Below are 25,661 nucleotides of genomic sequence, written 5' to 3' on the forward strand. Positions count from 1 at the left end.
GTTCAGTCTCTGGGACCTTTTTGATGGCAAGAAAGGACAGATTCCACCCCAGTTGTCCTTGGGTATCTGAACAAATGCCACACATGCGCAGGCACGCGCACAGTGTAACTTAGAAAGGGAAGTTGAGTCACACTGAAAATTAAAGATGCTGGTTTTAGTTTTAGTTTTTTTGTTTTTGTTTTTGTTTTTTTTCTAGACAGAGTTTCCTCTCTAGCTCTGACTGTCCTGGAACCCACTCTAGACCAGGCTGGCCTTGAACTCAGAGATCTCCCTGCCTCTGCCTCCCGAGTGCTGGGATTAAAGCCGTGTTCCACCACTGCCCAGCAGGAAATAACTTTTTTAAGCTAGTGATTTTTATGTTTCTAGTTGCATAAAATAACATAAAACATTAATTTTACTATGTTAAGGATGTCACACCACAGCTCATTTATTAGTAGCCCATTTTAGTCTTGGTGTATGAGGTGGAAGTAAGCATGTTTTTAAAGTTATATTTTTGTTTCAGTATTGAAGAATGTCGCAATATAATCATGCAGTTTGGTGTTCGGGAGGTCACAGCTGCCCAGGTTGCCAGGGTTTTGGGAATGATGGCTCGAACTCATTCAGGATTAACAGACGGTATTCCATTACAGGTTTGTTGACTTCAACTGTTACTCAAAAGACTTAAAATTCTGTCCTCTCTTGCTTATTAAATTGAAGTATGATTGATTGATCTAAAGATGAGATGAAAACATCCATTAGTTGCATTTGCTTAATTGTAGTTTTACTTTTACAGAGCATCTCTGCTCCTGGCAGTGGGATCTGGAGTGATGGAAAAGATAAAAGTGAAGGCGCACAGGCACACACCTGGAATGTAGAGGTTTTGATTGATGTTCTTAAAGAACTGGTGAGTACATGTGGCCAGGGCTTTGGGTTCATTATGTCCCCCGAGGATTTTTGTTGTTTGTTTTGTAAGTTCTGGGGCCAGCTGAATGGATGTCTTCTTCCTGCCAGTTTTCCTCTTAGTTTTGAAACAATATCACACTTAATCTAGTGTCATTGATTCAGCTAGGTTGTCTGGCCAGTGACCGCCACAGGTCCATCTGTTGTGCTGTCCCCATGTCACCTTCCCAGCTTTTGTTTTGATGTGCTAGGTATTGGACTCAGTGTTCTGGAGACTGGCACAAGTAAGCTGTCTCTGTAGTTCCTATTTTACAGGTTGGAGCTAAATGGCGATTTGGATTTGGGTTTTTTTCACGACAGGGTTTCTCTGTATAACAGCTCTTGCTGTCCTGGAACTTGATTTGTAGACTATGCTGGCCTCAAACTCGGAGATCCCCATCTGCCTCTACCTCCCACATGCTGGGATTTAAGGCGTGCATACCACTACCTGGCAAAATGGTGAATTGTTAAGTGTAGTCTTTGGTCAGGTTCTGGGATGAGCTAACTGGTTGCAAAGTAATAACTAAAGAATTATTGAGAAGGTGATCCTGAATGGTGTGTGTGTGTGTGTGTGTGTGTGTGTGTGTGTGTGTGTGTGTGTGTGTGTGTGTGTAGCAAAAGTACATCTTTATTACACATTGGTCTTTCTTTATTTTCTGATTATTCAGAAACTAATTGGCCCTCCATGTAAAGAAAATACCTGGATGAAATATGAAAATACTTAAATAAAACAAATGACAAATTGGATAGTAAGAGGGATTGATGAAATTTATGCAGCAGGAGAATAGTAAATTCACATGTAATTTCTTGATAAAATATCAGAGAACAAAATACAAGAATTATAGGGCTGGAGAGAAAGCTCAGCAGTTTCGAGTACTGGCTGCTGTTCCAGAGGATCCAGGTTCAATTCCCAGCACCCACATGGCAGCTCACGACTGTCTGACTCCAGTTCCAGGGTAATTGACATCCTCACACAGACATACATGCAGGCAAAAGACCAGTGCACATAAAATAAAAGTAATTAAAAAATTACTTAACACAGGTTGGAGTGGTGATGCATGCCTGTGAGACTACCTTAAAAAAACAACAGATAGTAATATTTTTTAGAGTTATTTACATGAGATTGGAAACATGGATCAGTGGTAGAGGGCTTGCCCAGCATGCTGAAAGCTATGTTCAGTCTTAGCACAACAGAAAAGACAAACCAAAATCCTCTGTCTTGGAGCTGGAGCTAGGTAGCACAGTGTGGCCATGAATTTGATTGAACTCACATCCTCTACCTCCAGAATGTTATGACCACAGACATGTACCACCAACCCTGGCAAGATCTGAGTAGACTTTTGGTGGGTGATTGGAATAGAATCTAGGACCTCGGTACATGTTAGGCATTCTGCCTGAGCTGTTATACCCAGCTCATGACTCTTAGCAAACAGCGAGGTATTTATCCCAGTTCTCATTTTTAGTTTTCATGTTTACAACTTACTACCAAGACCTAGTTGCACAGAACCCTTGCGTTCTCTCATAACTTCACTATTAACAGAATTAGTGGGCTTTACTCTATTTTCTAATAGCTTCAAGGATCAAAGCCAATGCCTTGGTTTTTGTGTGTTGATAGGCATGTGTGTGTCTGTTTGGTAGTCAGGGTTGATGTTTGTTGACTTCCTAAATCACTCTCCACCTTTGTGTGTGTGTCACTTGGCACAAAAAAAGTCAGAGGACAACCTTATTTGTTGTTTTCCATCTTGACTGAGACAGCGTCTCACATTTGTCTTGTTTTGCTGCTGCCTATTCCAGTCTGGTCAGCTCAGTCTTGTAGGGATTCTTCTACCTGTGCTTCTCATTTTGCTGGAGGAGCACTGGGATGACAGGAGCACCCACATTGTAACATTGGTTCTGGGGCTTCAAACTCCATCAATAACACATCAAGTGCCTTATCTCCTGAGCCATTTTCCTAGTCTTTCACCATATTTTTTTGAGATGGTCTCTAGTCTGCCTGGATCTCATCAACTTGGCTAGGTTACCTGGTCAGTGATCTCTAGGGACTGTTTTCTCAGCACTGAGATTACAGATATGTGATGGTTTGTGTTTGTTTGAGACAGGGTCCACCTGCCTCTGCCTCCAAAGTGCTGGGATTAAAGTTATGTCCATCTTTGTTGCTTTTTCAAACATGGATTCTAGGCATAACTCGTGAATTTTCACTGGCAACTGAGATATCTCCTTAGTCCAGTCAGTGGTTCTCAACCTTCCTAATCCTTCAACAATTTAATACAGCTCCTCATGTTGTGGTGACCCCCAGCCATAAAATTATTTTCAGCGCTACTTCATAACTGTAATTTTGCTACTATAATGTTGTCATCTGTGTTTTCTGATGGTCTTTGGCGACACCTGTAAAAGGGCCACTTGTCCTCCCCCCTCCCGAGGGTTCGTGACCCACAGGTTGAGAACCACTGCTCTAGTTACTTGTGGGATTGTGTATATCTTTTGTTACTTGTTTCTTGCTCCCCCCCTCCCCTTTTCTGAGATAGTGTCTGATATGGCCTAGGTATTTTGTTGTTGCTTCTTTTTATTTTTTAAAACTGGTTTTGCTCATAATGGCCTTTGTTACATTTCTTAGTAATACAGCGTGTTACTTAACAAGGAATATCATTCTGAGAAGTGTTTTATTAGGTAATTTTTTCACTGTGCCATCAGAATAGTGTGTTCTAACAAAAATCTAGGAGGAATAGTGTACTACTGAATACTTGTCCTTTTACCCCACCTAAACTGTGTAGCATATTACTGTACTGAGTACGGTAGATAGTTGTAATACAATGGTATGCATTTGTTTACCTAAACATAGTAAGATTGCACTATGAAAAACAGTGTGTCTTTGGGTATATGTTAGTGTAAGAGAAGCAAAGCCCCTGGTTGGATCCCTACCTAGCACTGCAAAGAAGAAAATGCAAAAAATAATGGATCTCAAGGGACTGGGACTTTAATTGCAAAGGCCCAGGTTGTAAGTGTGTATTATTTATTAGACTTTTGTTGTTGGGGTTTTTGTTGTTGTTTTCCTTTTTTTATTAAAAGACAGAGTTTCTCTTTGAAAGATCAGACTGGCCTAGAACTCATAGAGATGGCTTGTTTCTGCCTCCAGAGTGGTAGGATTATACAGATGCGTACCACCACACCTGGCTTGTTAAGACTTCTTAAAGGGAATGTACGTAGGTTGTTTTATTTTCAAAGGGAGCCTGAGAGATGGCTTAGAGGTTCAGAGCACTTGCTGCTCCTTCAGAGGATCTGCATTGGGTTCCCAGCACTCATGTGATGGCTCACAAATGTCTGTAACTTCAATTCAAGAGTATCTGATACCCTCTTCTGACCTTGATGGGAATTGAGCATATACATGGTACATAAATACAGTACATACACATACATGCAAGCAAAATACACAGAAAGTAAAAATCTTACGAAAAAAATCCTTTTTATTTTAAAAGATCTTTAATAGGACTGGTGATAAAATGCAGTGATAGAATACATGCCTAGCATAAAGGAGGCCCTGGATTCACTTTCTAGCTCTACAAATAACTACATTTCAGTGCATTATAGCTTTGACTTTATTAAGGGGTATTATTTTGAGACAGGATCTCACTGTGTAGCACAGGCTGAGTAGGAACTCAGAATCTTCCTGAGTCGGCCTCCTGAGGGCTGAAATTGTAAAGATGTGTTGCCATACCTAGCTAATTTTTAATATCTTGTTTATTTTCATTCATGTAGACTTGTGATAACACTGAATTTAAAATACATACATAATAAGGGGATGGGCGTGAGATGGGGGAGCAGAAGGGGAAATGGGGAACGGGTTGGTATGTAAAAGGTATGTAAATATTTTATTTAAAAAATACATAATGCAGTTGTATATGCCTTTAGGAAGGCTATTCGTGAGAAATTGGCAGCCTTACCAGAAGTAGGTTTGTGGTGTTTTACTTGCTTTTCATTTTATTTTAGTTTAGAAACAGGTAACGCATCATTAGTGCTATCCTGTTACTGAAAACCTATGTTTTTTTTATGTCCGTGCATCCAAACCTTATAAGGACCAGGTGGTGGTGTTACACGCCTTTAGACTCAACACATCTGGCTGATCTCTCTGAGTTCAAGGCCAGCCTGGTCTACACAGTGAGTTCTAGGCTGGCCAGTGTTGACAGTTTTATAAAGTAAGGCCCAGTTTGGGGAGAGGGAGGAATGAAAAAAACTTTATATGAAACTTGTTGAAGCTGCTAAAAATCTTTGATATTGGTGGATATGTTAAATGGAATACTTTGAATTTGAAATTTATTTTGACTTGGCCAAAGCATCAGTATTTGCCCATATTTGTTCCTTTAACTTTGAAATGTTTTCATCTTTTTAGAATCCGAGTTTGAATTTCAAGGAAGTAACTTATGAACTGGACCATCCTGGATTTCAAATTCGTGACAGCAAAGGACTTCACAATGTGGTTTATGGTATTCAGAGGGGCCTGGGCATGGACGTGTTTCCAGTGGATTTCATATATCGGCCTTGGAAACATGCAGAAGGCCAGGTGAGAGTTATGCTTAGGTATAGAACAAAGAAGTAGTAATCACTTCTTTCATTAGGCCGGTTTATCCATTGATTACAATGTTATCCTTAACTTAGTTTGCACAGCTTGGGAAATTGTGGTTTGCTGTCAATTATATTTTATTTTCACAGTTTTAGAACTTGAAGCAGCAAAGCTCTTCCAATTTGATATGTTTATCTCTAACACCATCTTATTGTCACTGTCCATCTTCTGAATTGTCTGGTTTCCAAAGGGTTAATAGTTTTGTTTTTTAAAGGGCAGTTATCTAACACCCTCACGGTTAGCCCCATGACAGTGGTCATCTTTCTGCAGCATTCCTAGTCGCTTATGGCAGTAAGAACTTTGTCTTCTTGTTGCAGCTTTCCTTCATCCAGCATTCCCTGATAAACCCAGAGGTCTTCTGTTTTGCCGACTATCCTTGTCATACTGTTGCCACTGACATTTTGAAAGCACCACCAGAGGATGACAATCGAGAAATTGCCACATGGTAAACACTCCTGCACCCTAGAAATACAAAGCTCATATTGAGCAAGTAACACTGTTAATATATTTAAAGGAAACTTTATTTATTATGTATATAGTGTTCTGCCTACATGCCAGAGGAGGGCACCAGATTTTACTGTAGATGGTTGTGAGTTGCCATGTGGGTACTGGGAAGTGAACTCAGGACCTTTGGAAAATCAGCCAGTACTCTTAACCTCTCTGAGCCATCTCTCCAGCCCAGAATTTTTTTTTTTTTTAATGAGGTTGACTTAATAAAGGTTTTTATAAACGATGTTGATGAAAAAAAAAATTCATTTTTAGTTATATTGTCCCTAGTTAAATGTTTGTTTTTGTGAGGTCTGATATTTAGGTATATTCTACATTTAAGTCTAATTGGCTCAAAAAGTGTATCTCTCTTTTCTGGGACAGACTGCAGCATAAGCCAAACACTTCAGTTGTATAAGTTTTCTCAACTCTTTTTTTTTTTTTTTTTGTTTTTTGCCATTGATACATCATTTCATGTTACGGCTTTATCCTTTTTCTCAAGGACTAAGTATAGAGTTAGATTTTTAGATGTAATTGCAGCCCAACAGGTTCTGACTAATTAGTGTTATACACTCCACACTTGCAGCACATCAGAAGACAGCTATATAAACTTTGCATGTCATAGTAAGTGCTAAGACTGTATATTTTGGTAGAAATTTTATCATGAAAATTATCTTATTAATATGTATATTTTGGATTTTTAACTATTATTTGGTTCTCATCCTAGTCATAAAAATCTTGGTAATGAGGATCTATGATTATGCAAACCAGTTATTGAGTCTTAATTTTAATTTCCTTTTAAATCTATAGACATAGCAGTCCTTCCCTCCAACACAAAGTATTCATGAAATGAAGGGCTTTACACATTCTGGCAAGTGCTTTCCTGCCTTGCTGTAACCCCAGCAGCATGTGTGTAGATTTTAGAATTCATAGCAGCCACTTAGGAATAATCTCTAATTCTAGGATATGGTAGGAATGTGATTTATGTAGTTTTATTCTGGCTGATATTGCTTAATTGGGAGTGAATTTGAAGGCTAGCGATACAGCTCAATGGTAAAGTGCTTATAAGGACATGGTTTCAGTGCCCAGTGACTGAAGGAAAGCAGCATTTTTTTATATTTTCAATGACCGAGCGTCTTTCTTTATTCATTCTTGTTAGGAAAAGCTTGGATTTGATTGAATCTCTGCTGAGGCTTGCAGAAGTTGGGCAGTATGAACAAGTGAAACAGCTCTTCAGCTTCCCTATCAAACACTGTCCAGACATGTTGGTATTGGCCTTACTTCAAATCAACACCTCCTGGCACACCTTACGCCATGAACTCATCTCTACTTTGATGCCAATTTTCCTTGGAAACCATCCTAACTCTGCCATTATTTTGCACTATGCATGGCATGGTCAGGTAAGACAGCTAATTTGCTTATCAGTTCTTTATTGCATTTATTGACATCCTTTAAAACCTCAGTGTTCCGAGGCTGGAGTGGTGGTTCAGCAGTTAAAGAGTACTTGCTCCTCTTGCAGAGGACCTGGGTTCAGTCCCAGCATCCCACATGGCTGCTCACAACCATCCATGACTCCAGTTCTAGGGGAGCCAAAAGTCCTCCTCTGACCTCTGGTGTTACCAGGAATGCACATGGTGCACAAGATGTGCCTGCAGGCACACCATTTATACATTAATAAGTGTAAACACCACATAAGACAAATTAAAGAAAAAAATCCTCAAGTTCCAATAGACAAATTTATTGTCATCGGTTTTTATCTTTTAGGATCCTGTTGTCAATTCCATAAAAGTGCCAGAGAGCAAGGATGTTAGATATTAAAATTCTGCATCCTTAAAACTTGCTACTTGCTGTGACACATTTTGACATTGATGAAGAGCTTATATATTTACTGTGAAAGCAAGAGATCTTGATGTTGTTTTCAAAAATAAATTAGGAAAGTCGCACATGAGTCTTTATTTTGTTTTGGAGTCAAGAGTCACATGTATCCCAGACTGGACTGGAAATCACTATGTAGTCAAATGATAATTTTGAATTTAGGATCCCCAGGTTCTGTGGTGCTGGGGATTTAACCCAGGGCTTTGAGTGTGCTAAGGAAGCACTCACGCAGATTAGCTCTTTCCTCACCCCAAAGATAGCTTTAAATGGTATTTTTTTTTATCTTTTCTGAGGTAAAACTTTTTTTTATTATTACTAGTTTTTTGAGACATAGTCTCTTGTTTTTGGTGTGTGTGTGTGTGTTAGTTAGTGTACATGCATTCAGAGGGTTAGGCTGTCCTACCCTGCTTTGTTTTTCTCTTCCTTCAACCTAGAGCTATGCTGGCAGCCAGCAAGCCCAGCAAACTTCCTGTTTCCACTTTCACATTACATGGTTATAGTCATGCAAATGTTGGGATCCGAATTTATGTACTCATGCTTGCAAAGCAAGCATTTACACCTCTTTCTCTATGCCTTCACCTCTGATTTTATAGCCTCTACTTGACAAGTAAATCTCTCCTTATACCCTTACACCCTCCCCACCCCCACCCCCCAAAAACACGGCTGCCTGGCTTGGAACTCTTGAGTGCTAGGATTCCAAGAGTCTGCCTTAATGTTTTGTTTTTAGTTTTTTGATACAGGGTCTCTTGATGCATCAAATACAAAACACTAAGCTCAGAGTTATCACAGACTCTTGACTTAACATACTTCATGCTGAGGTTATAGGCACACACCAGTGCAGTTAGCTTATTATGTCTTGTATTTCATGTTTGAAAATGAGTAAGCAGACTTACCTGCTCATAGAAAAACATAATTTAGATTTGGGAAGATGTAAAAAATGTTACCATAATTACATAGTGCTTGAGCCTGAGCTTAGTCTCTGTAGTGGTACTTCTTTTTCATAAATAGAACATGGACAGTTAGCTAAGCATTTGTAATAGTACTTAGCAGATGGCTGGCAGGGTTGTCACTTAACCTTCCCTTCTCTTTTTCTTAGGGACAGTCTCCATCAATTCGCCAACTTATAATGCATGCAATGGCAGAATGGTACATGAGAGGGGAACAGTATGATCAGGCCAAATTGTCTCGAATACTTGACGTGGCCCAGGACTTGAAGGTGACTTCCGAGGAATACAGCAGCAGTGGTTTACTAATGATTAATACATTTTTATGTAATATACATGTGTTAGGAATATTTTACATATAACTAGCTCATTTTAATTAAGATTTAGAATTTTGCTTTGTACATTGAAAGGTAACAATAGTTTTAGATAGGTAAACACAACATTTACTTTTGGTTGGTCTGACTCAGATAAAGGCTGGTGGTTTGATTGATTTTTCTTCTCTTTCTTTTTTTTTTTTTTTTTTTTATGTGGCGTTCAGAATGGAATATCAGGGACTTAGACATGGTAGGCAAGCTACCACAGCTGTGTAACCAGCCTTGCACGACTATTTTAAAAGCAAGTGATGACTGAACTTCAGTCATGAGTAATCTGAGAGAGAGAATTTTGTAGAAAGTAGGTTAATTTCAACTCTAGCAAATTTGTTATAGTCTTCTGCTAGTTGACTAAGTATCATTTATCACTTTGTTAATATAAGTTATAATAATTGGGAAAGGGTCATTATACTCTTACTGTGCTTTTGATATTGTTATTTGAAAAAGAGACAAGTAGTTAAATTATTAAAACGGGGCCTTAATTCTAAATAGAGTACTAAAAAAAAACTGATGAAGGAAATAGATGTAATAGACTTGTCTATTAAAAACAGGAAGTAGAAAATAGTACAAAGAAATGGTTATTACTTGACTTTGTAAATGTTCTGCCTTAGGCCTTGTCAATGCTGCTAAATGGCACTCCATTTGCCTTTGTTATTGACCTTGCTGCACTTGCTTCACGGCGTGAATACCTCAAACTTGACAAGTGGCTAACAGATAAAATAAGAGAACATGGGGTAAGCAGTAAGCAGGAATTGCTCATTCTTAAAAATTTGGTTACTAAAATGTCTAAAGACACATTAAAAAAAAAAAAAAAAACCAAGAAAAGATGTTGAACCCAGGACCTGGCACATGCTAGGCCATTGCTTTACCTCTGAGCCACATCCCTATCCCAAAAAGCCCCTTTTTAAGATGACATATAAAATCTTATTTGTCGTTTGTTGTAGATGGTAGTTACATTATTTAGTTCTTCAGTTTGAAAGCATTTAAGATAAATGTAAAATACACTGAAGCATTTTCTTTTCTTTTTTTTTTTTTTTAAAGGAGCCTTTTATACAAGCTTGCATGACTTTTTTAAAGAGAAGGTGCCCTTCTATTTTGGGTGGACTTGCCCCAGAGAAAGATCAGCCCAAAAGTGCTCAACTTCCTGCTGAAACTCTAGCAACAATGTTGGCTTGTCTACAGGCTTGTGCAGGGTAAGAAGAATATACTTGGAAATGACTGTATTGGGCCAGGCTTGGGGTGGTGTATGCCCGTAACTCAGGAGGTAGATGGTGGATCATTATGAGTTTGAGGCCAACTTAGTCTTCATGATTGAATTCCTGACCTGCCAGGGCTTTGTGGAAAGACCCTGTATAAGCCAGTGCAACCAATCAAAAAACTGTGTCTAATGACGTTGAGTTGGAGAAAGTGAGGTTTGAAGGAATGACACTGGGTGCCGAGGGCAGGTGGGTCTGTGCGTTCCTGGCCAGCCAGGGAGAATAGTGAGACCTAGTCTGGAAAGAAGTGGGGGTGGGGAGGAAGGAATAAAGGAAGAGGAAATTGTTGGTTTTTAGTACCAAGTTACTACACCAATAACAGTGTTTCTTAGCACCCCTGATGAATGAAAATATCATTGTTTTGGCTTGTCTTCTCGTGGTGTATGTTTTTATTTATGATTTTTTGTTTTGTTTTGTTTCGAGACAGGGTTTCACTGTGTAGTTTTAGTGCCTGTCCTAGATCTCGCTCTGTAGAACAGGCTGGCCTCGAACTCACAGAGATCCGCCTGGCTCTACTTCCTGAGTACTGGGATTAAAGGCGTGCGCCACCACCACCCGGCTATTTTGTTTCTTAATTCTGTCTTGAAATACATATGTGACTTATTGCTATGTCATACTGTCTTAATTAAACCATCCTTTTAGTAAATGTTGAAATTGAGAGTAGTAGTAATTAAGAACCTTCCAGTTTTCTTTTTGAAGTTCCTTGAATTTCTGTGTGCCTTTCAAGGTCACTTGGTACATTTCTGCAGATTGCAAAGCAGCTGTGGGGTCACAATTCATGTGTTTCATCTTCAGCTCATAATTAGGTCTTGCAGGCCTGTTTTAGAACAAATGATTGACATTAGACCAGCAGTAATGTATGAGATAAGATTTTGTACAAAGGAGGTGCATCGATAAATTGCCATCCTAATAAAATGAAGACTTCCAGTCCATGAACTGGGATGTCTTTGTATTTTAGTTCTTTGACTGTTTTGTTCTATGGTATTTTCAGTATACAAAACTTGTCTGTCTTTGCTGATTAAAACAATTTTACTCGCCGGGCGGACGCCTTTAATCCCAGCACTCGGGAGGCAGAGCCAGGCGGATCTCTGTGAGTTCGAGGCCAGCCTGGTCTCCAAAGCGAGTTCCAGGAAAGGCGCAAAGCTACACAGAGAAACCCTGTCTCGAAAAACAAAAAAAAAAAAAAAATTTACTAAAAATTTATCTTGTGTGCACACATCTTGTTTGTGTGAGTGCACTTGTGTGCTAAGGGGTGGAGGTCAGAGGACAACTTTATGGAGTCAGTTCTTTCCTTCTACCATGTCGGGTCCAGGGATCAAACTCGGACATTGGCTTGGCTTTGCAGCAAGTGCCATATCACTGGCCCCCTTGTTTACATTTATTGCTGGGTATTTTGTAAAAGATAACATCTATAAATGTAGGCATCTTTCTGATTTCCTTTTCTTTTTCTTTCTTTCTTTTCTGTGACAAGGTTTCTCTATATAGCCCTGACTGTCATGGAACTCACTATACAGACCAGGCTGGCCTTGAACTCGCAGAGATCCGCCTGCCTCTGCCTCCTACCACCACCAACTGGCTGACGTTCTGGTTTTCTAATCCGGGTGTTTTTTTTATTTCTTATTCTTGTCTCACATGATGGGAATGAAGCATTGTTTTGTTCTGATTTTGGGCAAAGTATAAAGTGCTTTGCCATGTTGATACCTATGGGTTTTCATAGGCTTCCTTTTTCAAGTTGAATTCCCTCTGCCTTTTTGATTTTGCGTCTTTTTTTTTTTTTTTTTTTTTTTTTTTTTTTGTCATTTTTGATACGTCTCACTGTGTTGCACAGGCTGGCCTAGAACTCATTATATTCACAGGGCTGGCCTTTAACCATTAAAGTGACCTTCTTGACTCAGCCTCCTGAGTCTGGGGATTACAATGGTTAGCCCAGCTTCTAGTTCTAGCTTGAGTGGGTGGTTATTATGAAAGGGTTTTGTCAAAGTCCTTTGTGCTATTTGTAAAATTATCGTTTGAGTTTTGTTTTTTATTCTCTTGGTATGTGATCTTGTATGCTAGTAAGATTTTGGAGGTTAGACTTTATCTTATTAAATCTCACATGGTAATTGTGTATATATATGCTTAATATGCTATTGAGTTATATTCACTAGTATTTAATTGAGGGATTTTATGTTGATTTCTTTTTTGTGGTTTCTGCTGTATTTGTGTAGTACTCTTGACATCAATTGATCAGTGCTTTCTTAAGTTTTCGGAGTATTGGTGTTTATTACCGTAAACAAGATCTTACTCTGTCAGCTGGGCTAGTCCTGAATTCCCAGATTTAAGCAGTATTTCTGTTAGAGCCTCCTGACTGCTGAGATTATAGACATGCCCCCCTTTGTGTGCTGTCCCCCATTTCCTAATGCCACTAGTAAAATATATCTTTGTTCAAGTGCAGTTTTTACCAAAAGTTTTGAAGATAACCCAGAGTTCAGAAAATCCCAGTGGTAAATAGCAGGTGCAAGAGATGAGATACAGTTGTAGCCATGTGCTCCAGAACATCTTACTAGATACCAGATTGATATCTTTAGGTAGTCTGGGAAATAACAGGCATATATTTGATTTTTCTTCTCCTTGTAGGAGTGTTTCTCAGGAGTTATCAGAGACCATCCTCACCATGGTAGCCAATTGCAGTAATGTAATGACTAAGGCCAGACAGCCACCACCTGGAGTGATGCCAAAAGGTCGCCCTCCTAGTGCTAGCAGTCTGGATGCCATTTCTCCTGTTCAGGTAATGGAATGAAGCAGTTCTTGTCTGCATTGTTCATAGGTTCAGAATAGACCAAGCTTCTGCATCTCCAGTAACCGTTTGAGTTTATTATACTTTAGATACCTGCATGTGTAGCGTATTTTAAAGGAGCTCCTTCCACAGGCATTATAACTGAGAATAGACTTTAATAATCAAATAGCTCATGAATGAGAGGAAAGATACAAAACCACTGATTTAGGTAAATGAAGAAGGTTTCTTTTTAAAATTAGAGTTACACTCTTGAGAAAATAAGCACTGCCTTTGAATCTGATGTGTCTTGTTTGTAGCTTCACGGCCAAGCAACAGTACTAGAGCATAACGACTTGTTATAACTGGGCTCTTCAGCTCTCAACTGAACTGCTCTTTTAAAGACAAGGTACATTTAAGTCACTCCCTGACATCGCCCACCCCATTCTCTTCGGGAGCAACATATTCCACTTCTGTTTCAGATGCACTGAATGGCAGGTTGGGGTTTAGGGAAGGAAAGGCACTTAGTGACTCTTCAGTGTCTACTTTAGAAAAGACACTGCTTGTCATTTCCCATACTCATGAAGTGTGAAGTAGTGCTACAACTCAGATAGTAGTTAACTAGATTTTTTTTAAATCTCTGTGAATAGCACATCTTGTTTTTGTTGCTTCTTTTAAAAATCAGAGGTGATCTATTTTGACCTTAAAAATTATAAAATCTGACAATGTGTTTTAACTGAAAGATAATTCTAATATTTTTACTGTGTTGTAAATAAAACAACAGGTTGAAATTAGTTTTGATTTAATAATGTAATATCTGCCCAACATTATTACTAAAAGTTGAGTAGTCGAGCGATAGGGCAATTATCTTGTAAGATTTGTAGTCTCTTCCTATGGCTCTGATATTTTATGGCAGGACTTAACTCTTTAAACCTATTACTTAAGTAGTATGAAAAATGACTAGCAGATTTGATACTGCTAAATTATTATAATTTGTGGGTGTTAAAGTGTAAAGATTACTAAGAATTACTACATTTATACCATATCTGCCTTTCGTCAAAACATATATAATACATTGTTATGTTTTTCTTTAGATTGACCCTCTTGCTGGAATGGCATCTCTTAGTATAGGTGGTTCAGCTGCCCCTCACACCCAGAGTATGCAGGGTTTTCCTCCAAATTTGGGTTCTGCATTCAGTACCCCTCAGTCACCAGCAAAAGCATTTCCACCTCTCTCAACCCCAAATCAAACAACGGCGTTCAGTGGTATTGGAGGACTTTCATCACAGCTTCCAGGTAAGGGGAAGTTGGGGGTGGTGGTGGAATTAGTTGTAAATTTTAGTATGCCCTAGTTAGTGTATGCTAAAGGGTTTGGAGTGAATGGGAAAAGAAAAGTACTCAAGCAAGATGTCAACATCTCAAGTTAGGGAGAAGGAAACATACTGTTTAATTTAGTTCCTCTTAATGGAAATAAATAATTAGGATTTTATGACAGTAAATTCAGTGCGAGAAGAATTTTGTATTACCAAATCATGGTATGTGTAGCATGGTGCTCACTTAGGTTTTTGTTACTTTTTGCTGCTGGGGATTTACTACTGGACCAGTCACATGGTAATGGTGAATTCAGTTTTATGAATCACAGGCAGAAAAGACTATACATACCAGTTCAAGCTTTTCTTCTGCCTAACTTGGACTATATCCACATAGAAAATACTGGTCTGTTTTTAATTCCTTCTCTGTATTACTGATTTGTAATTTGACAATAAAGTAAAGTTTATGTCTTTCTCCTTATACATACTTCTCTTGTGCAGGTTGTAAGGTAGGACACCCAAACCCAAGGGATGAAGTGTCTTGAAGAAGTGACCTAACCTAATTGCTGCTATATGTTGTAGACCTGATGATTAATTTACTTCAGCTGAGACCACTGGGCTTGTTAAAGCCTTCCTAGCAAAGATGGAGCTGTTAGACTTTGTACTTCTTGTTGTTCTTTGCTTAGTTTTGGAGTTGAGGAATAAGTAGAGAAATCCTGGTTCATGATAGCTTTGAAATGGTTACGTAAAAATTCTTTAATCATTGTAATCTTGAGTAAGTTGGTATATATTCTTTGAGAGTACACTTTAAAATAATGTATTTAATACTGTAAATGATGGGGCCAATGAAATGACTCAGTGGAAAAGGCTCTTGAATCTTCTGAGCCCATGTAATGGTGAAGGAGAAAAGCAATTCCAGTTTGTCCGCTTACTGCCACACTTGTGCATTGCACCTGTCTTTGTATATACATCCTGTGCACACAGGAAGTAAATTTTTCTTTGAAGTGAAGAACATAAGTACTGACTGAACTTGTGGCTGCCTTCATTCTCTTTAGTAGGTGGTCTTGGCACAGGAAGCCTGACTGGTATAGGAACTGGGGCTCTTGGACTTCCTGCAGTGAACAACGACCCTTTTGTACAGAGGAAACTGGGCACCTCTGGACTCAACCAGCCTACATTCCAGCAGAGTAAGATGAAACCTTGTAAGTGGTAGTGTTGTCCGTGATTGTGAGGTGTGACTGATATATGTAAAAATGTCTTGTGTGTTGTCCTTAGTATTAGGTAGACAAAAACATTTACTTACATGTTGATAATAGTCATCACTGGATGATGTATGTCTTTAGATCTGTGGGAATACACAAATTTGAATTAATAAAATAAAACTAGAGCTATCACTATTTGTACTCTGGATTGCCAGAACAAAATGATAGTTAATAAGAGGTGGTGTCCTTAGGGTGTTAGCATAACAGTAAGAGTTGGTATGGGAAAGGGAAAGACTTGGAGTTTGCCGGTTTTGCATACAAATCTTACATGTCGCATACAGATGTATTCGTGTGGCTTTCAGGAAGTCAGAAGCCCCAGGCATGGTGTAACATGCCTTTTATCCCCAGCCTTTGAGGAAGGTGGATCTCTGAGTTGGAGGCCAGACTGGTCTTCAGAGTGAATTCCAGCCCTTCCAGAGCTACATAGAGAAACCCTTTCTCAAGTTGGGGAAAGAAATCAGGAACAGAATGAATGGAGGAACAGTCAAGAAAATTTCAGATTTCTGTTTCAGTTAGTCAAGGTTATGAAGTAAATTACATATTAACTTCCTAGTATATGTAATTTTATTTACCTCATAAATGTCACTGTCTAATATATATGATCAAATTTAAGAGCCATTTTTAAGGCTCACTTCCTTAGTAATATTACCTTAAAGAAAAAAACATTTTTTATACACCCATCAGGATAGATGAATGACTCACTCCTATGCCTGTCTTATTACTGGGACTAAATATTGATGATAGAAGAATTTAAAGAGCAGCATGGTGGTGTAAACATGTGATTCCTGCATCTGAGCAGCAGAAGCAGGTTTTAGCTAGCCTGAACTAACTTACTGTGTACACACTAATTCTATTTTTTTCTCAAAAAACAAAGGTGGTTAAGAGCACTGGGTACTCTTAGAGGACCTTGGTTCAATTCACAGCACCCATATGGCAGCAGCTCACAACTGTCTGTAACTCTAGTTCCAGGGAATCTGACACACTCTTCTGGTCTCTGAGGCATTTACACGGTGCACAGACATATTTGCAGGCAAAACACCCATATACATAAAATAGTTTTTCAGGAAAAAGCAGGCCAGGTGATAGTGGTACAATCCGTTAATTCTAGCAGAGGCAAATGGATCTCTTGAGTTCAAGGCCATCCAGAAAGGTACATAGTTGAGACCTTGTCTCCCAATAACATCTTTATCATAGTAATAGTAATAATAATCATAAAATATGAACTGGCTTAAAAATGTTAGTGTGAAAGGTTTGTCTGAATGTTAATGTTTTGTAGCTTGCTTTGTGTTTATGTGTCATGCTTTATGTTGAATCATGTTTTTATTACAAAGCAGTAAAGATTTACTAATGAGTGGGCTGTGTTAATGGTAATTACGTTAGGAGTTGTAGCCTAGTGAACTTTTTACTGCAGTATGACTTAGAAAATCCTGTAGTAGGAGTAAGTAAAGCAATTTGTTTACAAGTCTTTTGTCTGCCTGGACAACTCTAGTAGTAAAATTGATTATTAGATACTTGAACCTTCAGGTGTTGCTGGCCCCCCCCCCCCCCCCCCCCCGAAAAAAGGTTAGAACCATATCAGTCTGTAATTCTCTGGGGGAGTTGAAGAAAGACTTAAATATGTTTACTGATAGCCTTTCCCCCCTGCCCCAAACAGCCGACTTATCTCAGGTGTGGCCAGAGGCCAATCAACACTTCAGTAAAGAGATAGATGATGAAGCAAACAGCTATTTCCAGCGAATATATAATCACCCACCACATCCAACCATGTCTGTTGATGAGGTGAGTGTCTAGGATTCCTAATTGTGTTTTCATAAACTGGAAGTAAGTGTACCCTTTCAAGGTTTTTAGAAATTCTCTTAAGTGTTGTAGTATTTCTGTGTATCTTTTGAAATCCTAATGTTTGTCTTAAGCTCTGTTTTTTTTTTTTAATTGATAAATACTTTCCTTAGCAAGTCTGCTCTTAAGATGTATGAGGAAGACTCTTGGTAAAGTTTGTGTGTTTGTGATATATTTATCTTGCTTTCCTAGGTACTAGAAATGCTACAGAGATTTAAAGACTCTACTATAAAAAGGGAGCGAGAAGTGTTTAACTGTATGCTGAGGAACTTGTTTGAAGAGTATCGGTTTTTCCCCCAGTATCCTGATAAAGAATTACATATAACAGCCTGCCTGTTTGGTGGCATAATTGAAAAAGGACTGGTCACTTACATGGCATTGGGTCTGGCCCTGAGATATGTTCTTGAAGCCTTACGGAAGCCTTTCGGATCAAAAATGTATTATTTTGGTATTGCTGCACTAGATAGATTTAAAAATAGGTAAGTAGATAGACTGGCATACTTCTTTCTCCCTTCTTCCCCAACCCTCATCTGAACCTTGGTATCTTCCGTTCTCAGCCTTCGTAGTTCTTGGAAGTATCTTCACTGTGTGGAGCATTACATACACACATGTACATACTTCCACATTAAGTGTATACTGAGCTGTTCCCTCAGTCCATTGTTTGTGGGGGATGATAAAATGTGATCTGCAGAGTAATGGCTTTATTTATTTTATGTTACTTAATTTTAAATCACTTTTTAAAAGTTTTAATTGGATCTGTTTTATATAAGCTTATTCTGGCCTGGAAATCACAATTCTCTTCCCTCACTGACCCAAGTGCCGGGATTACGGGCCTGTGTGACCATACCTGGGCAGTGTTTTGTTTTCTAATGTGGATTGATGTTCATGACTGCCGCCTTCCTCCTCCCCCCATTTTGATGTTCATCTCTTTGTAATGAATAGGTTTGTTTGTTTTTTCCCCTTTTTGAGACACAGCTAGGTTGGCTTGAGCTGGTGCTCTGTTAGTTCTGGGGTTGTGTGCATGCACTGTTCCTGGCTGGTGGTCTTCCCTTTGACATACTTGTCCAAATAACAGTGGAGAAATGATCTTATAGTAGTGTCTGGGGAAAAAAAACATTTTCTTTCTGTTCTCACATAAAATGATGAATGAACAAACAAGTTTGGTTTGTTTTGGCAGATTGAAGGACTATCCTCAGTATTGTCAGCATTTGGCTTCTATTAGTCACTTTATGCAGTTTCCACATCATTTGCAGGAGGTAAGTGCCCTGGTCTGTAACACTTGTTGGGTGGGCAGAGGCTTTATCTCCTTTGATCTGTTTGGAGATTTGTGAGGAATACTACTGAGATGATTTTTTTTTATATAATTTTTTTTATTACTGCATGTATATGTATAAAAACATGCACTTTTCATGGCCTGTATGGAGGTCAGAGGACAACTTCTGTGTCATTTTTTCCTCTTTCATGTTCATATATGTTCTTGGGATTCAGCTGCAGTTCCTTGGGCTTCCTGGGCAAGTATTGTTACTGCAATACAACACACACTGTGGTATGTTTGAAGCCAGTGTTCAATAAAAACGCTTGACATAAAGTTTGAATTTTTAGGGATTTAAGGAATTTTATTTATAGATATCTGAGACTACTTTTTAATCATTTTTATTATTATTTGTTATGTGCATTGATGTTTTGCCTGCATGTATGTCTGTGTGAGGGTGTTGGATCCTCTGGGACTGGGGTTACAGACAGTTGAGAGCTGCCATGTGGGTGCTGGGAACTGAACCTGGATACTCTAAAAGAGCAGTCAGTGCTCTCAACTGCTGAGCCATCTCTCCAGCCCCCTGAGACTACTTTTTCTTTTTTCTTTCTTTTTTTCCCCTCGAGACAGGGTTTCTCTGTGTAGTTTTTGGTGCCTGTCCTGGATCTCACTGTAGACCAGGGTAGCCTTGAACTCACAGAGATCCATCTGGCTCTGCCTCCGAATGCTGGGATTAAAGGCTTATGCCACCGCTGCCCAGCCCCTGAGACTACTTTTTAAAGTTGTTAAAAGTTGCCAGTCTAGTTTAAAGCACTTTAACATACTAATATTTTATCTTAACAGGAGTTCACGGTGTCTACTTACATATTGGTGTCAGTAAGGGGCAAGGATTAAGTGAGATGGACTAAAAGAAAACTTTGAAATTATTTTTATCCTTTCATAAGTGAAGGACATATAAGACAAATTTTTTCATTTCAGTTGGGCAGTGGTGGTACACGCCTTTAATCCCAGCACTTGGGAGGAAGAGGCAGGTGGTTCTCTGAGTTCGAGGCCAACCTGGTCTACAGAGTGAGCTCTAGGACAAGCCAGGGCTGTTACACAGAGAAACCCTCTCTCAAAAAAATGAAAAAAGAAAAGAAAAATTTGCCCCCATTTCTGTTAAGAAGCCTCAATGTGTTTGCTTTTGTACCCATACAGTACATCGAATATGGACAGCAGTCTCGAGACCCTCCTGTGAAAATGCAGGGCTCTATCACGACCCCTGGAAGTATTGCACTGGCTCAGGCCCAGGCCCAGGCCCAGGCTCCAGCCAAAGCTCCTCTTGCGGGTCAGGTTAACACAATGGTAACCACCTCAACAACCACCACTGTTGCTAAAACGGTTACAGTCACCAAGCCAACGGGAGTTAGCTTTAAGAAAGATGTGCCAGTAAGTAGGTCTTTTTGCTTTTCCAGGTATAAATATGTAGTAGAGAATTTGTACGTTATTTTATTGTAAGCATAAAGATGAGCATTTCTTCCTGTCTTCCCCCAGAGACCCCTGTGTAATAGTTTAACAATGGGCTTAAGTATCTTACCAATGTAGTTATACCATGTGTGTTTTCATGCTAATGGAATCTCTCTATAATCTTTTAAAAAATGTTTCACTACCTTTATGTTTTGGCACTTAGTTCGTGTGTTTGTGATGTGTATGTGGAGGTCTCCTCGCATGTGGTCCCAGGCAGTAAACTCAGGCCTTCAGGCTTGGGGCACGTGCTTTTGTCCTCGGAGCTGCTGTCTTCCAGCGCTTCTGTTGTCTGCTTTTCCAGTGAAGCAGCTCCACTATTTTAACCAGTGTATTTTATTACTTCTAGCCTTCTATAAATACAACAAATATAGATACATTGCTTGTGGCCACAGATCAAACTGAGAGGATTGTCGAGCCCCCAGAAAATATCCAAGAGAAAATTGCTTTTATCTTCAACAATCTCTCACAGTCAAATATGACCCAGAAGGTAAGCATGCTATAATAGCTTATGAAATGCCCTCTCTTTTTCCTTAATGGATAGAGGGATTTTTTAAAAACCTTTTTAGTTCAGTAAGTCAGGTACATGGTATGAGTCAGCAGTCTGAGCTGCTGAGGAGGCCAAAGTGAGACAATTAACTTAAACACAAGGAATTTAAGACCAGCTTTTTCTATCATGTAGTGATAGAGAGCCTGTCTAAAAACAAAAGTGAACAATCTCAATTTTTTTTTCTGTTTTGTTTTTCGAGATAGGGTTTCCCTGTGTAGCTTTGGCCTTTCCTGGAACTCACTTGGTAGCCCAAGCTGGCCTTGAACTCACGGAGATCTGCCTGGCTCTGCCTCCCAAGTGCTGGGATTAAAGGCATGCGCCACCACCGCCCCGCCAATCTCAATTTAAAAGGTATAATTTTAGCTGGTGGCACATGTCTTTAAAAAAGAGAAAAGTATTTTTGTAGGAATTAAACAGTATCCATTTTAGATGTATTATTTTGCAGTTGTAGCCTGTTTGAAATAATGTTATGCTCTCCTGATAAGAGAAGTGTTATTTTTGATGGCAGGTTTTTGTTTGAGACTGGGTCTCATTAAGTAGCCTTGGCCAGCCTGGAGCTCACTTTGTTAACCACGATGGCCTCTAAATTCTATCTGCCACCCAAGCTTAAAGGTCTGCGCCACCATGCCCAAGCTTGATGGAAGGTTTTTTTGCTTTTTGTTTTAATCTTCTTCCAGAAACTATGTTAAGTGTTTATTAGACCCACAATAAGTACTGTGAGTTAGAGCTTTGACAAGCATACGGACGGTGCTTGCCTTCTGAGAGGAATGATTAAGATAGTGCTTTGAGATGACAGTCTTGAGGATTATCGTAGGAAGTGGGCTCTGGGCTGAGAGTGATGGCACGTGGTGACATAGTGGTAGAGGACATCTGAATTTGAAGCCAGCCCGGGCTCCAGTGTGAGATCCGAGCAACAGACTCTGCCTCAAAAAAAAAAAAAGGGAAGTTTAATATGCTGGCCCTTGGGGTATAAGCTTGTAATACCAGCACTTGGGGATCTTTTAAAATCTGAGGAGTACTTGTCAAAATATCACGGAAAGAACCAACTTAGTAGTTCAGTAGCATGCTAAAGTTTATGGAGCTGGATGCTGTGTGGTGTGATTCATAGAACCCAGGCTTCATTTTATCTCTTTTTCTATTTGTACTAATTCTTTATTGCCTGTGTCATATTGATTGGCTAGGTTGAAGAGCTTAAAGAAACTGTGAAGGAAGAATTTATGCCTTGGGTTTCTCAGTATCTAGTTATGAAAAGAGTCAGTATTGAGCCAAACTTTCATAGCCTGTATTCAAACTTTCTTGACACATTGAAAAATCCAGAATTTAACAAGATGGTTCTGAATGAGACCTACAGAAACATTAAGGTAAGAGTTCTTACATGTCTTTTAGTAATTGCTTTAAGTTTATTTTAGCAGATAGAACTTAGGATCATTTGTTCTTTTTCCCTTTGTTATCTGTTAGATACCCATGGAAAGTGCTGTAGGTTTTATGATGTTTAACTACTGGGTTCTATAAACTTAATTTTAAATTACTCATGCACATGCTTGTGCTCGGGGGATAGCTTTCAGGACGTGGTTCTCTATAATATGGATCTCTGGCTCAAACTCAGAATATCTGGTTTGGTGGCCAACACTTTAACTTGCTGAATCCTCTAGCTGGCCCAAGAATTTAATCTTTTAACCTTGTGTATTGTTTAAGTGTAATGCCCTTTTAAAATTTGTTTTCATCTTTCCATGTGTGGTGACTTCAGAAGTTTGCTTTCTGTTACATGGAACTATTCAGTGTATTTGTGGCATATTGTCTTGTTGACCTGGTCACACACATCCACTTCTCCCTCATCTCTTTGGAGGGTGTGTGGAACATGTTCACAGTTCTCTATTTTGGTTTTTAAGAACTAGAAATAGCCTTAGAGAAAACCATTCTGCTGGTCAAGTGTTGGCTATCTAGATTCCAGACCTATTTGTGAAATAGCTTTGGTTCTGGGATTCTTTGCAGTATAAAGTCAGACTCTTATTATACTTGTTCCATAAAGTTTGACTGTTTCGTTTTTAAAGTACCATTTATATTTGAAAATGAAACTATTTCAAGAAACAGTAAAATCGGATAGAGCTGAGATCATCCATTGTTGAGTAACTTGGGTCTGGCTTAGGAAGTAGCACTATATTTAAACCTGTGGATGGGAATTTTCCCCATTCTTGGTTACGCTGTAGTGCAAAAAGAATTCCTGGCTCCTTCTTGCACAGCTGACTTGTGTTATTTGGCTGTTGCTTTATGGAGTTAAGGAACATAATGTTCAGATTTTGTTATCTTATAGTAAGGATTATTGTAATCTTGGGAAGTTCCCATGTAGTCTATGGCAAATTTCAATAATAACCATTTTTGTTTAGTTATTCTGTCATGCTGGGATTCCAACTCAGAGTCTTGTTTATGATAGATAGTATTCCACCTATTGAACTCCTTAAAACTTATTTTCAAACGTTTGCTAGTGAACATAGTAAGATAATATCAATATGATACATGGAATTGATCTTTGGGTATATTCTCAGAATTGATAGCTTACTTTTAGAATGGGTAATGGGATTCTCAAATATGAAATTGAGAATTTCTTTCATAAGCTTATTCTTATATTTATAAATCCTTAACTATTGTAGGTGCTGCTGACCTCTGATAAAGCTGCGGCCAATTTCTCAGATCGTTCTTTGCTGAAGAATTTGGGACATTGGCTGGGAATGATCACATTAGCTAAAAATAAGCCCATCTTGCACACGGTGAGTTTTCAGATAGATATACATGTATAAAAGTTGGCTGGGGCCGGGCGGTGGTGGCGCACGCCTTTAATCCCAGCACTCGGGAGGCAGAGCCAGGCGGATCTCTGTGAGTTCGAGGCCAGCCTGGGCTACCAAGTGAGTTCCAGGAAAGGCGCAAAGCTACACAGAGAAACCCTGTCTCGAAAAACCAAAAAAAAAAAAAGGTTGGCTGGAAGGAATGTTTTAATTATCACTGGGCTTTTACAAGACTTTGAGCATGTTAGGATTCTTAATTCTATGTCCGATGGGCTCTTTTAGGATAGAGGAAAGCCAGTGAGGTATGCTTGCTCGTACCCCCTTTTTCTCAGGCAAGGGTCAGATAATGTATTGATGCGATTTTGAGAGATGAGCTTAGTAAGTGAGATACTTTTCCTGGGTTTTTATTTTCTATTTTTTTCCCTGAGGGTTTCTGGAACAGATTCTCAGCTTCTCAAAAGTTTTGTTTTAAAATTCTAGGACTTGGATGTGAAATCTTTGCTGCTAGAGGCTTACGTTAAAGGACAACAAGAGTTGCTTTACGTAGTGCCCTTTGTTGCCAAAGTTCTAGAGTCCAGCATTCGTAGTCTGGTGAGTAAATGCTGTTCATGGTGAATTGTGAGAGACTGTTAACACAATTCCCAAGAGAGTATAGCTTTGTTCTTGTGTACATAGAGCTATTTCAATAGGTCTTCCTTAGTTGATCTTAGATATTTGTAAAGTTAGGTGAAATTATAAGACAGAATGGATCAACTTTGATGTTGTTCTGGAATGTATTGTAGGGGTTTTGTCAGGGTCCCATAAATTTGTGTTGAACTAATACTAAATAATGGTTTGATTAAGAGCTAGCTTAATACCATAACTTTTCTTTAGGTTTTTAGACCACCAAACCCCTGGACAATGGCAATTATGAATGTATTGGCTGAGCTGCACCAGGAACATGACTTAAAGGTAAAATTGTTGCTTCACCCTTGGAGAATTCTCTGCCTTAAGATGATTAAACTTTGTATTAAAGACAACGGGGCAGTGGGCATTGTACCATTGGATTGAGGGGTAGTATATATTATGAAGAAAGCTCAAATTTTCTCTTCAAAATTCTAATCAAATACTGGAATTATTCAGTTAAACTTGAAGTTTGAAATTGAGGTGCTCTGTAAGAACCTTGCATTAGACATCAATGAGCTCAAACCTGGAAACCTGCTGAAAGATAAAGATCGCCTGAAGAACTTGGATGAACAGCTCTCTGCTCCAAAGAAAGATGTCAAACAGCCGGAAGAGCTTCCTGCAATCACGACGACAAGTAAGTGCAGAAGTCCAGCCTTTGTTAGCCAGAACCTTCTCAAATGGTACATATCCACATAAGCAAACCATTAAATGTCCCACGTTGTGCAGAATTTTACTTACTTTTTGGTGAGCCTTCTAATTATCAAGTGAGAGTAACATCTAAGGGTAGTCACCTTATCAGATTGTCTCTCATCTCAACATAATCTTAAGCAAATATGAGTCAGTTAATTGTCTTTGTATCATAACCAGACTAGTTTATCTCTTACATTATTTGAAGTGTCAAGAGTACTTGAATGGCACAATAGCCTGCATTATTCCTTAAAATCTAGGGTTTGTCAGATCAGGCCCATCTGCTAGCAGAACATTATTTTACCTGTATCAAGACGATCAGGACTGGGTTTAGGGGTACAGGTCTGTAATCCTAGCACTTGAAAAGCTAAAGCCAGGAGGATTGTGAGTTTGAGGCCAACTTAAGCTACATATTTAGTTCTCACCCAGCCTGGGACCCTGACAAGTAAACGTGTGTGTGTGTGTGTGTGTGTGTGTGTGTGTGTGTGTGTGTGTGTGTGTGTGTGTGTGTGATGTAGTTGTGTTAAACAGTGAGGTATTGGTAGACTAGACCAGCCAGCACCCTGAACCGTTTTCTCCCTTGCTCTTGGCATCTGAC

General features: G+C 39.1%; 1 protein-coding gene and 2 non-coding genes across 9 annotated transcripts in view; all 3 read left to right on the forward strand.

Annotated features, from left to right (window-relative positions):
• Window positions 1-25,661, forward strand: part of Cnot1 (CCR4-NOT transcription complex subunit 1) — an 85,033-nt gene that overhangs the window by 33,019 nt on the left and 26,353 nt on the right. For 2 of the 7 annotated variants that reach the window (XM_052727042.1, XM_052727046.1), the window contains exons 9-29: window positions 503-629; window positions 773-883; window positions 5,303-5,473; window positions 5,851-5,978; window positions 7,179-7,419; window positions 8,991-9,110; window positions 9,821-9,943; window positions 10,251-10,402; window positions 13,082-13,232; window positions 14,312-14,513; window positions 15,586-15,729; window positions 17,444-17,568; window positions 17,818-18,104; window positions 18,803-18,881; window positions 20,075-20,305; window positions 20,730-20,870; window positions 22,112-22,291; window positions 23,579-23,695; window positions 24,191-24,301; window positions 24,584-24,661; window positions 24,833-25,010. In XM_052727042.1, coding sequence (XP_052583002.1) covers window positions 503-629; window positions 773-883; window positions 5,303-5,473; window positions 5,851-5,978; window positions 7,179-7,419; window positions 8,991-9,110; window positions 9,821-9,943; window positions 10,251-10,402; window positions 13,082-13,232; window positions 14,312-14,513; window positions 15,586-15,729; window positions 17,444-17,568; window positions 17,818-18,104; window positions 18,803-18,881; window positions 20,075-20,305; window positions 20,730-20,870; window positions 22,112-22,291; window positions 23,579-23,695; window positions 24,191-24,301; window positions 24,584-24,661; window positions 24,833-25,010 — 3,197 coding nt within the window. Of the gene's footprint in view, window positions 1-502; window positions 630-772; window positions 884-5,302; window positions 5,474-5,850; window positions 5,979-7,178; window positions 7,420-8,990; window positions 9,111-9,820; window positions 9,944-10,250; window positions 10,403-13,081; window positions 13,233-14,311; window positions 14,514-15,582; window positions 15,730-17,443; window positions 17,569-17,817; window positions 18,105-18,802; window positions 18,882-20,074; window positions 20,306-20,729; window positions 20,871-22,111; window positions 22,292-23,578; window positions 23,696-24,190; window positions 24,302-24,583; window positions 24,662-24,832; window positions 25,011-25,661 lie in introns of all 7 variants that reach the window. The other 5 variants (XM_052727041.1, XM_052727045.1, XM_052727043.1 and 2 more) reach the window with 3 other exon arrangements.
• LOC128104846 (small nucleolar RNA SNORA50) lies at window positions 13,501-13,634 on the forward strand. Its single transcript, XR_008216141.1, has one exon. It is a non-coding gene; the product is annotated as a small nucleolar RNA SNORA50 (small nucleolar RNA).
• On the forward strand, window positions 23,082-23,217 carry LOC128104845 (small nucleolar RNA SNORA46). The gene has a single exon (XR_008216140.1). It is a non-coding gene; the product is annotated as a small nucleolar RNA SNORA46 (small nucleolar RNA).

The sequence above is a fragment of the Peromyscus californicus genome, unplaced genomic scaffold, assembly GCF_007827085.1.
Source record: "Peromyscus californicus insignis strain IS unplaced genomic scaffold, ASM782708v3 Scaffold_8__1_contigs__length_139910024, whole genome shotgun sequence".
In the NCBI taxonomy this organism is placed as follows: Eukaryota; Metazoa; Chordata; class Mammalia; order Rodentia; family Cricetidae; genus Peromyscus; species Peromyscus californicus.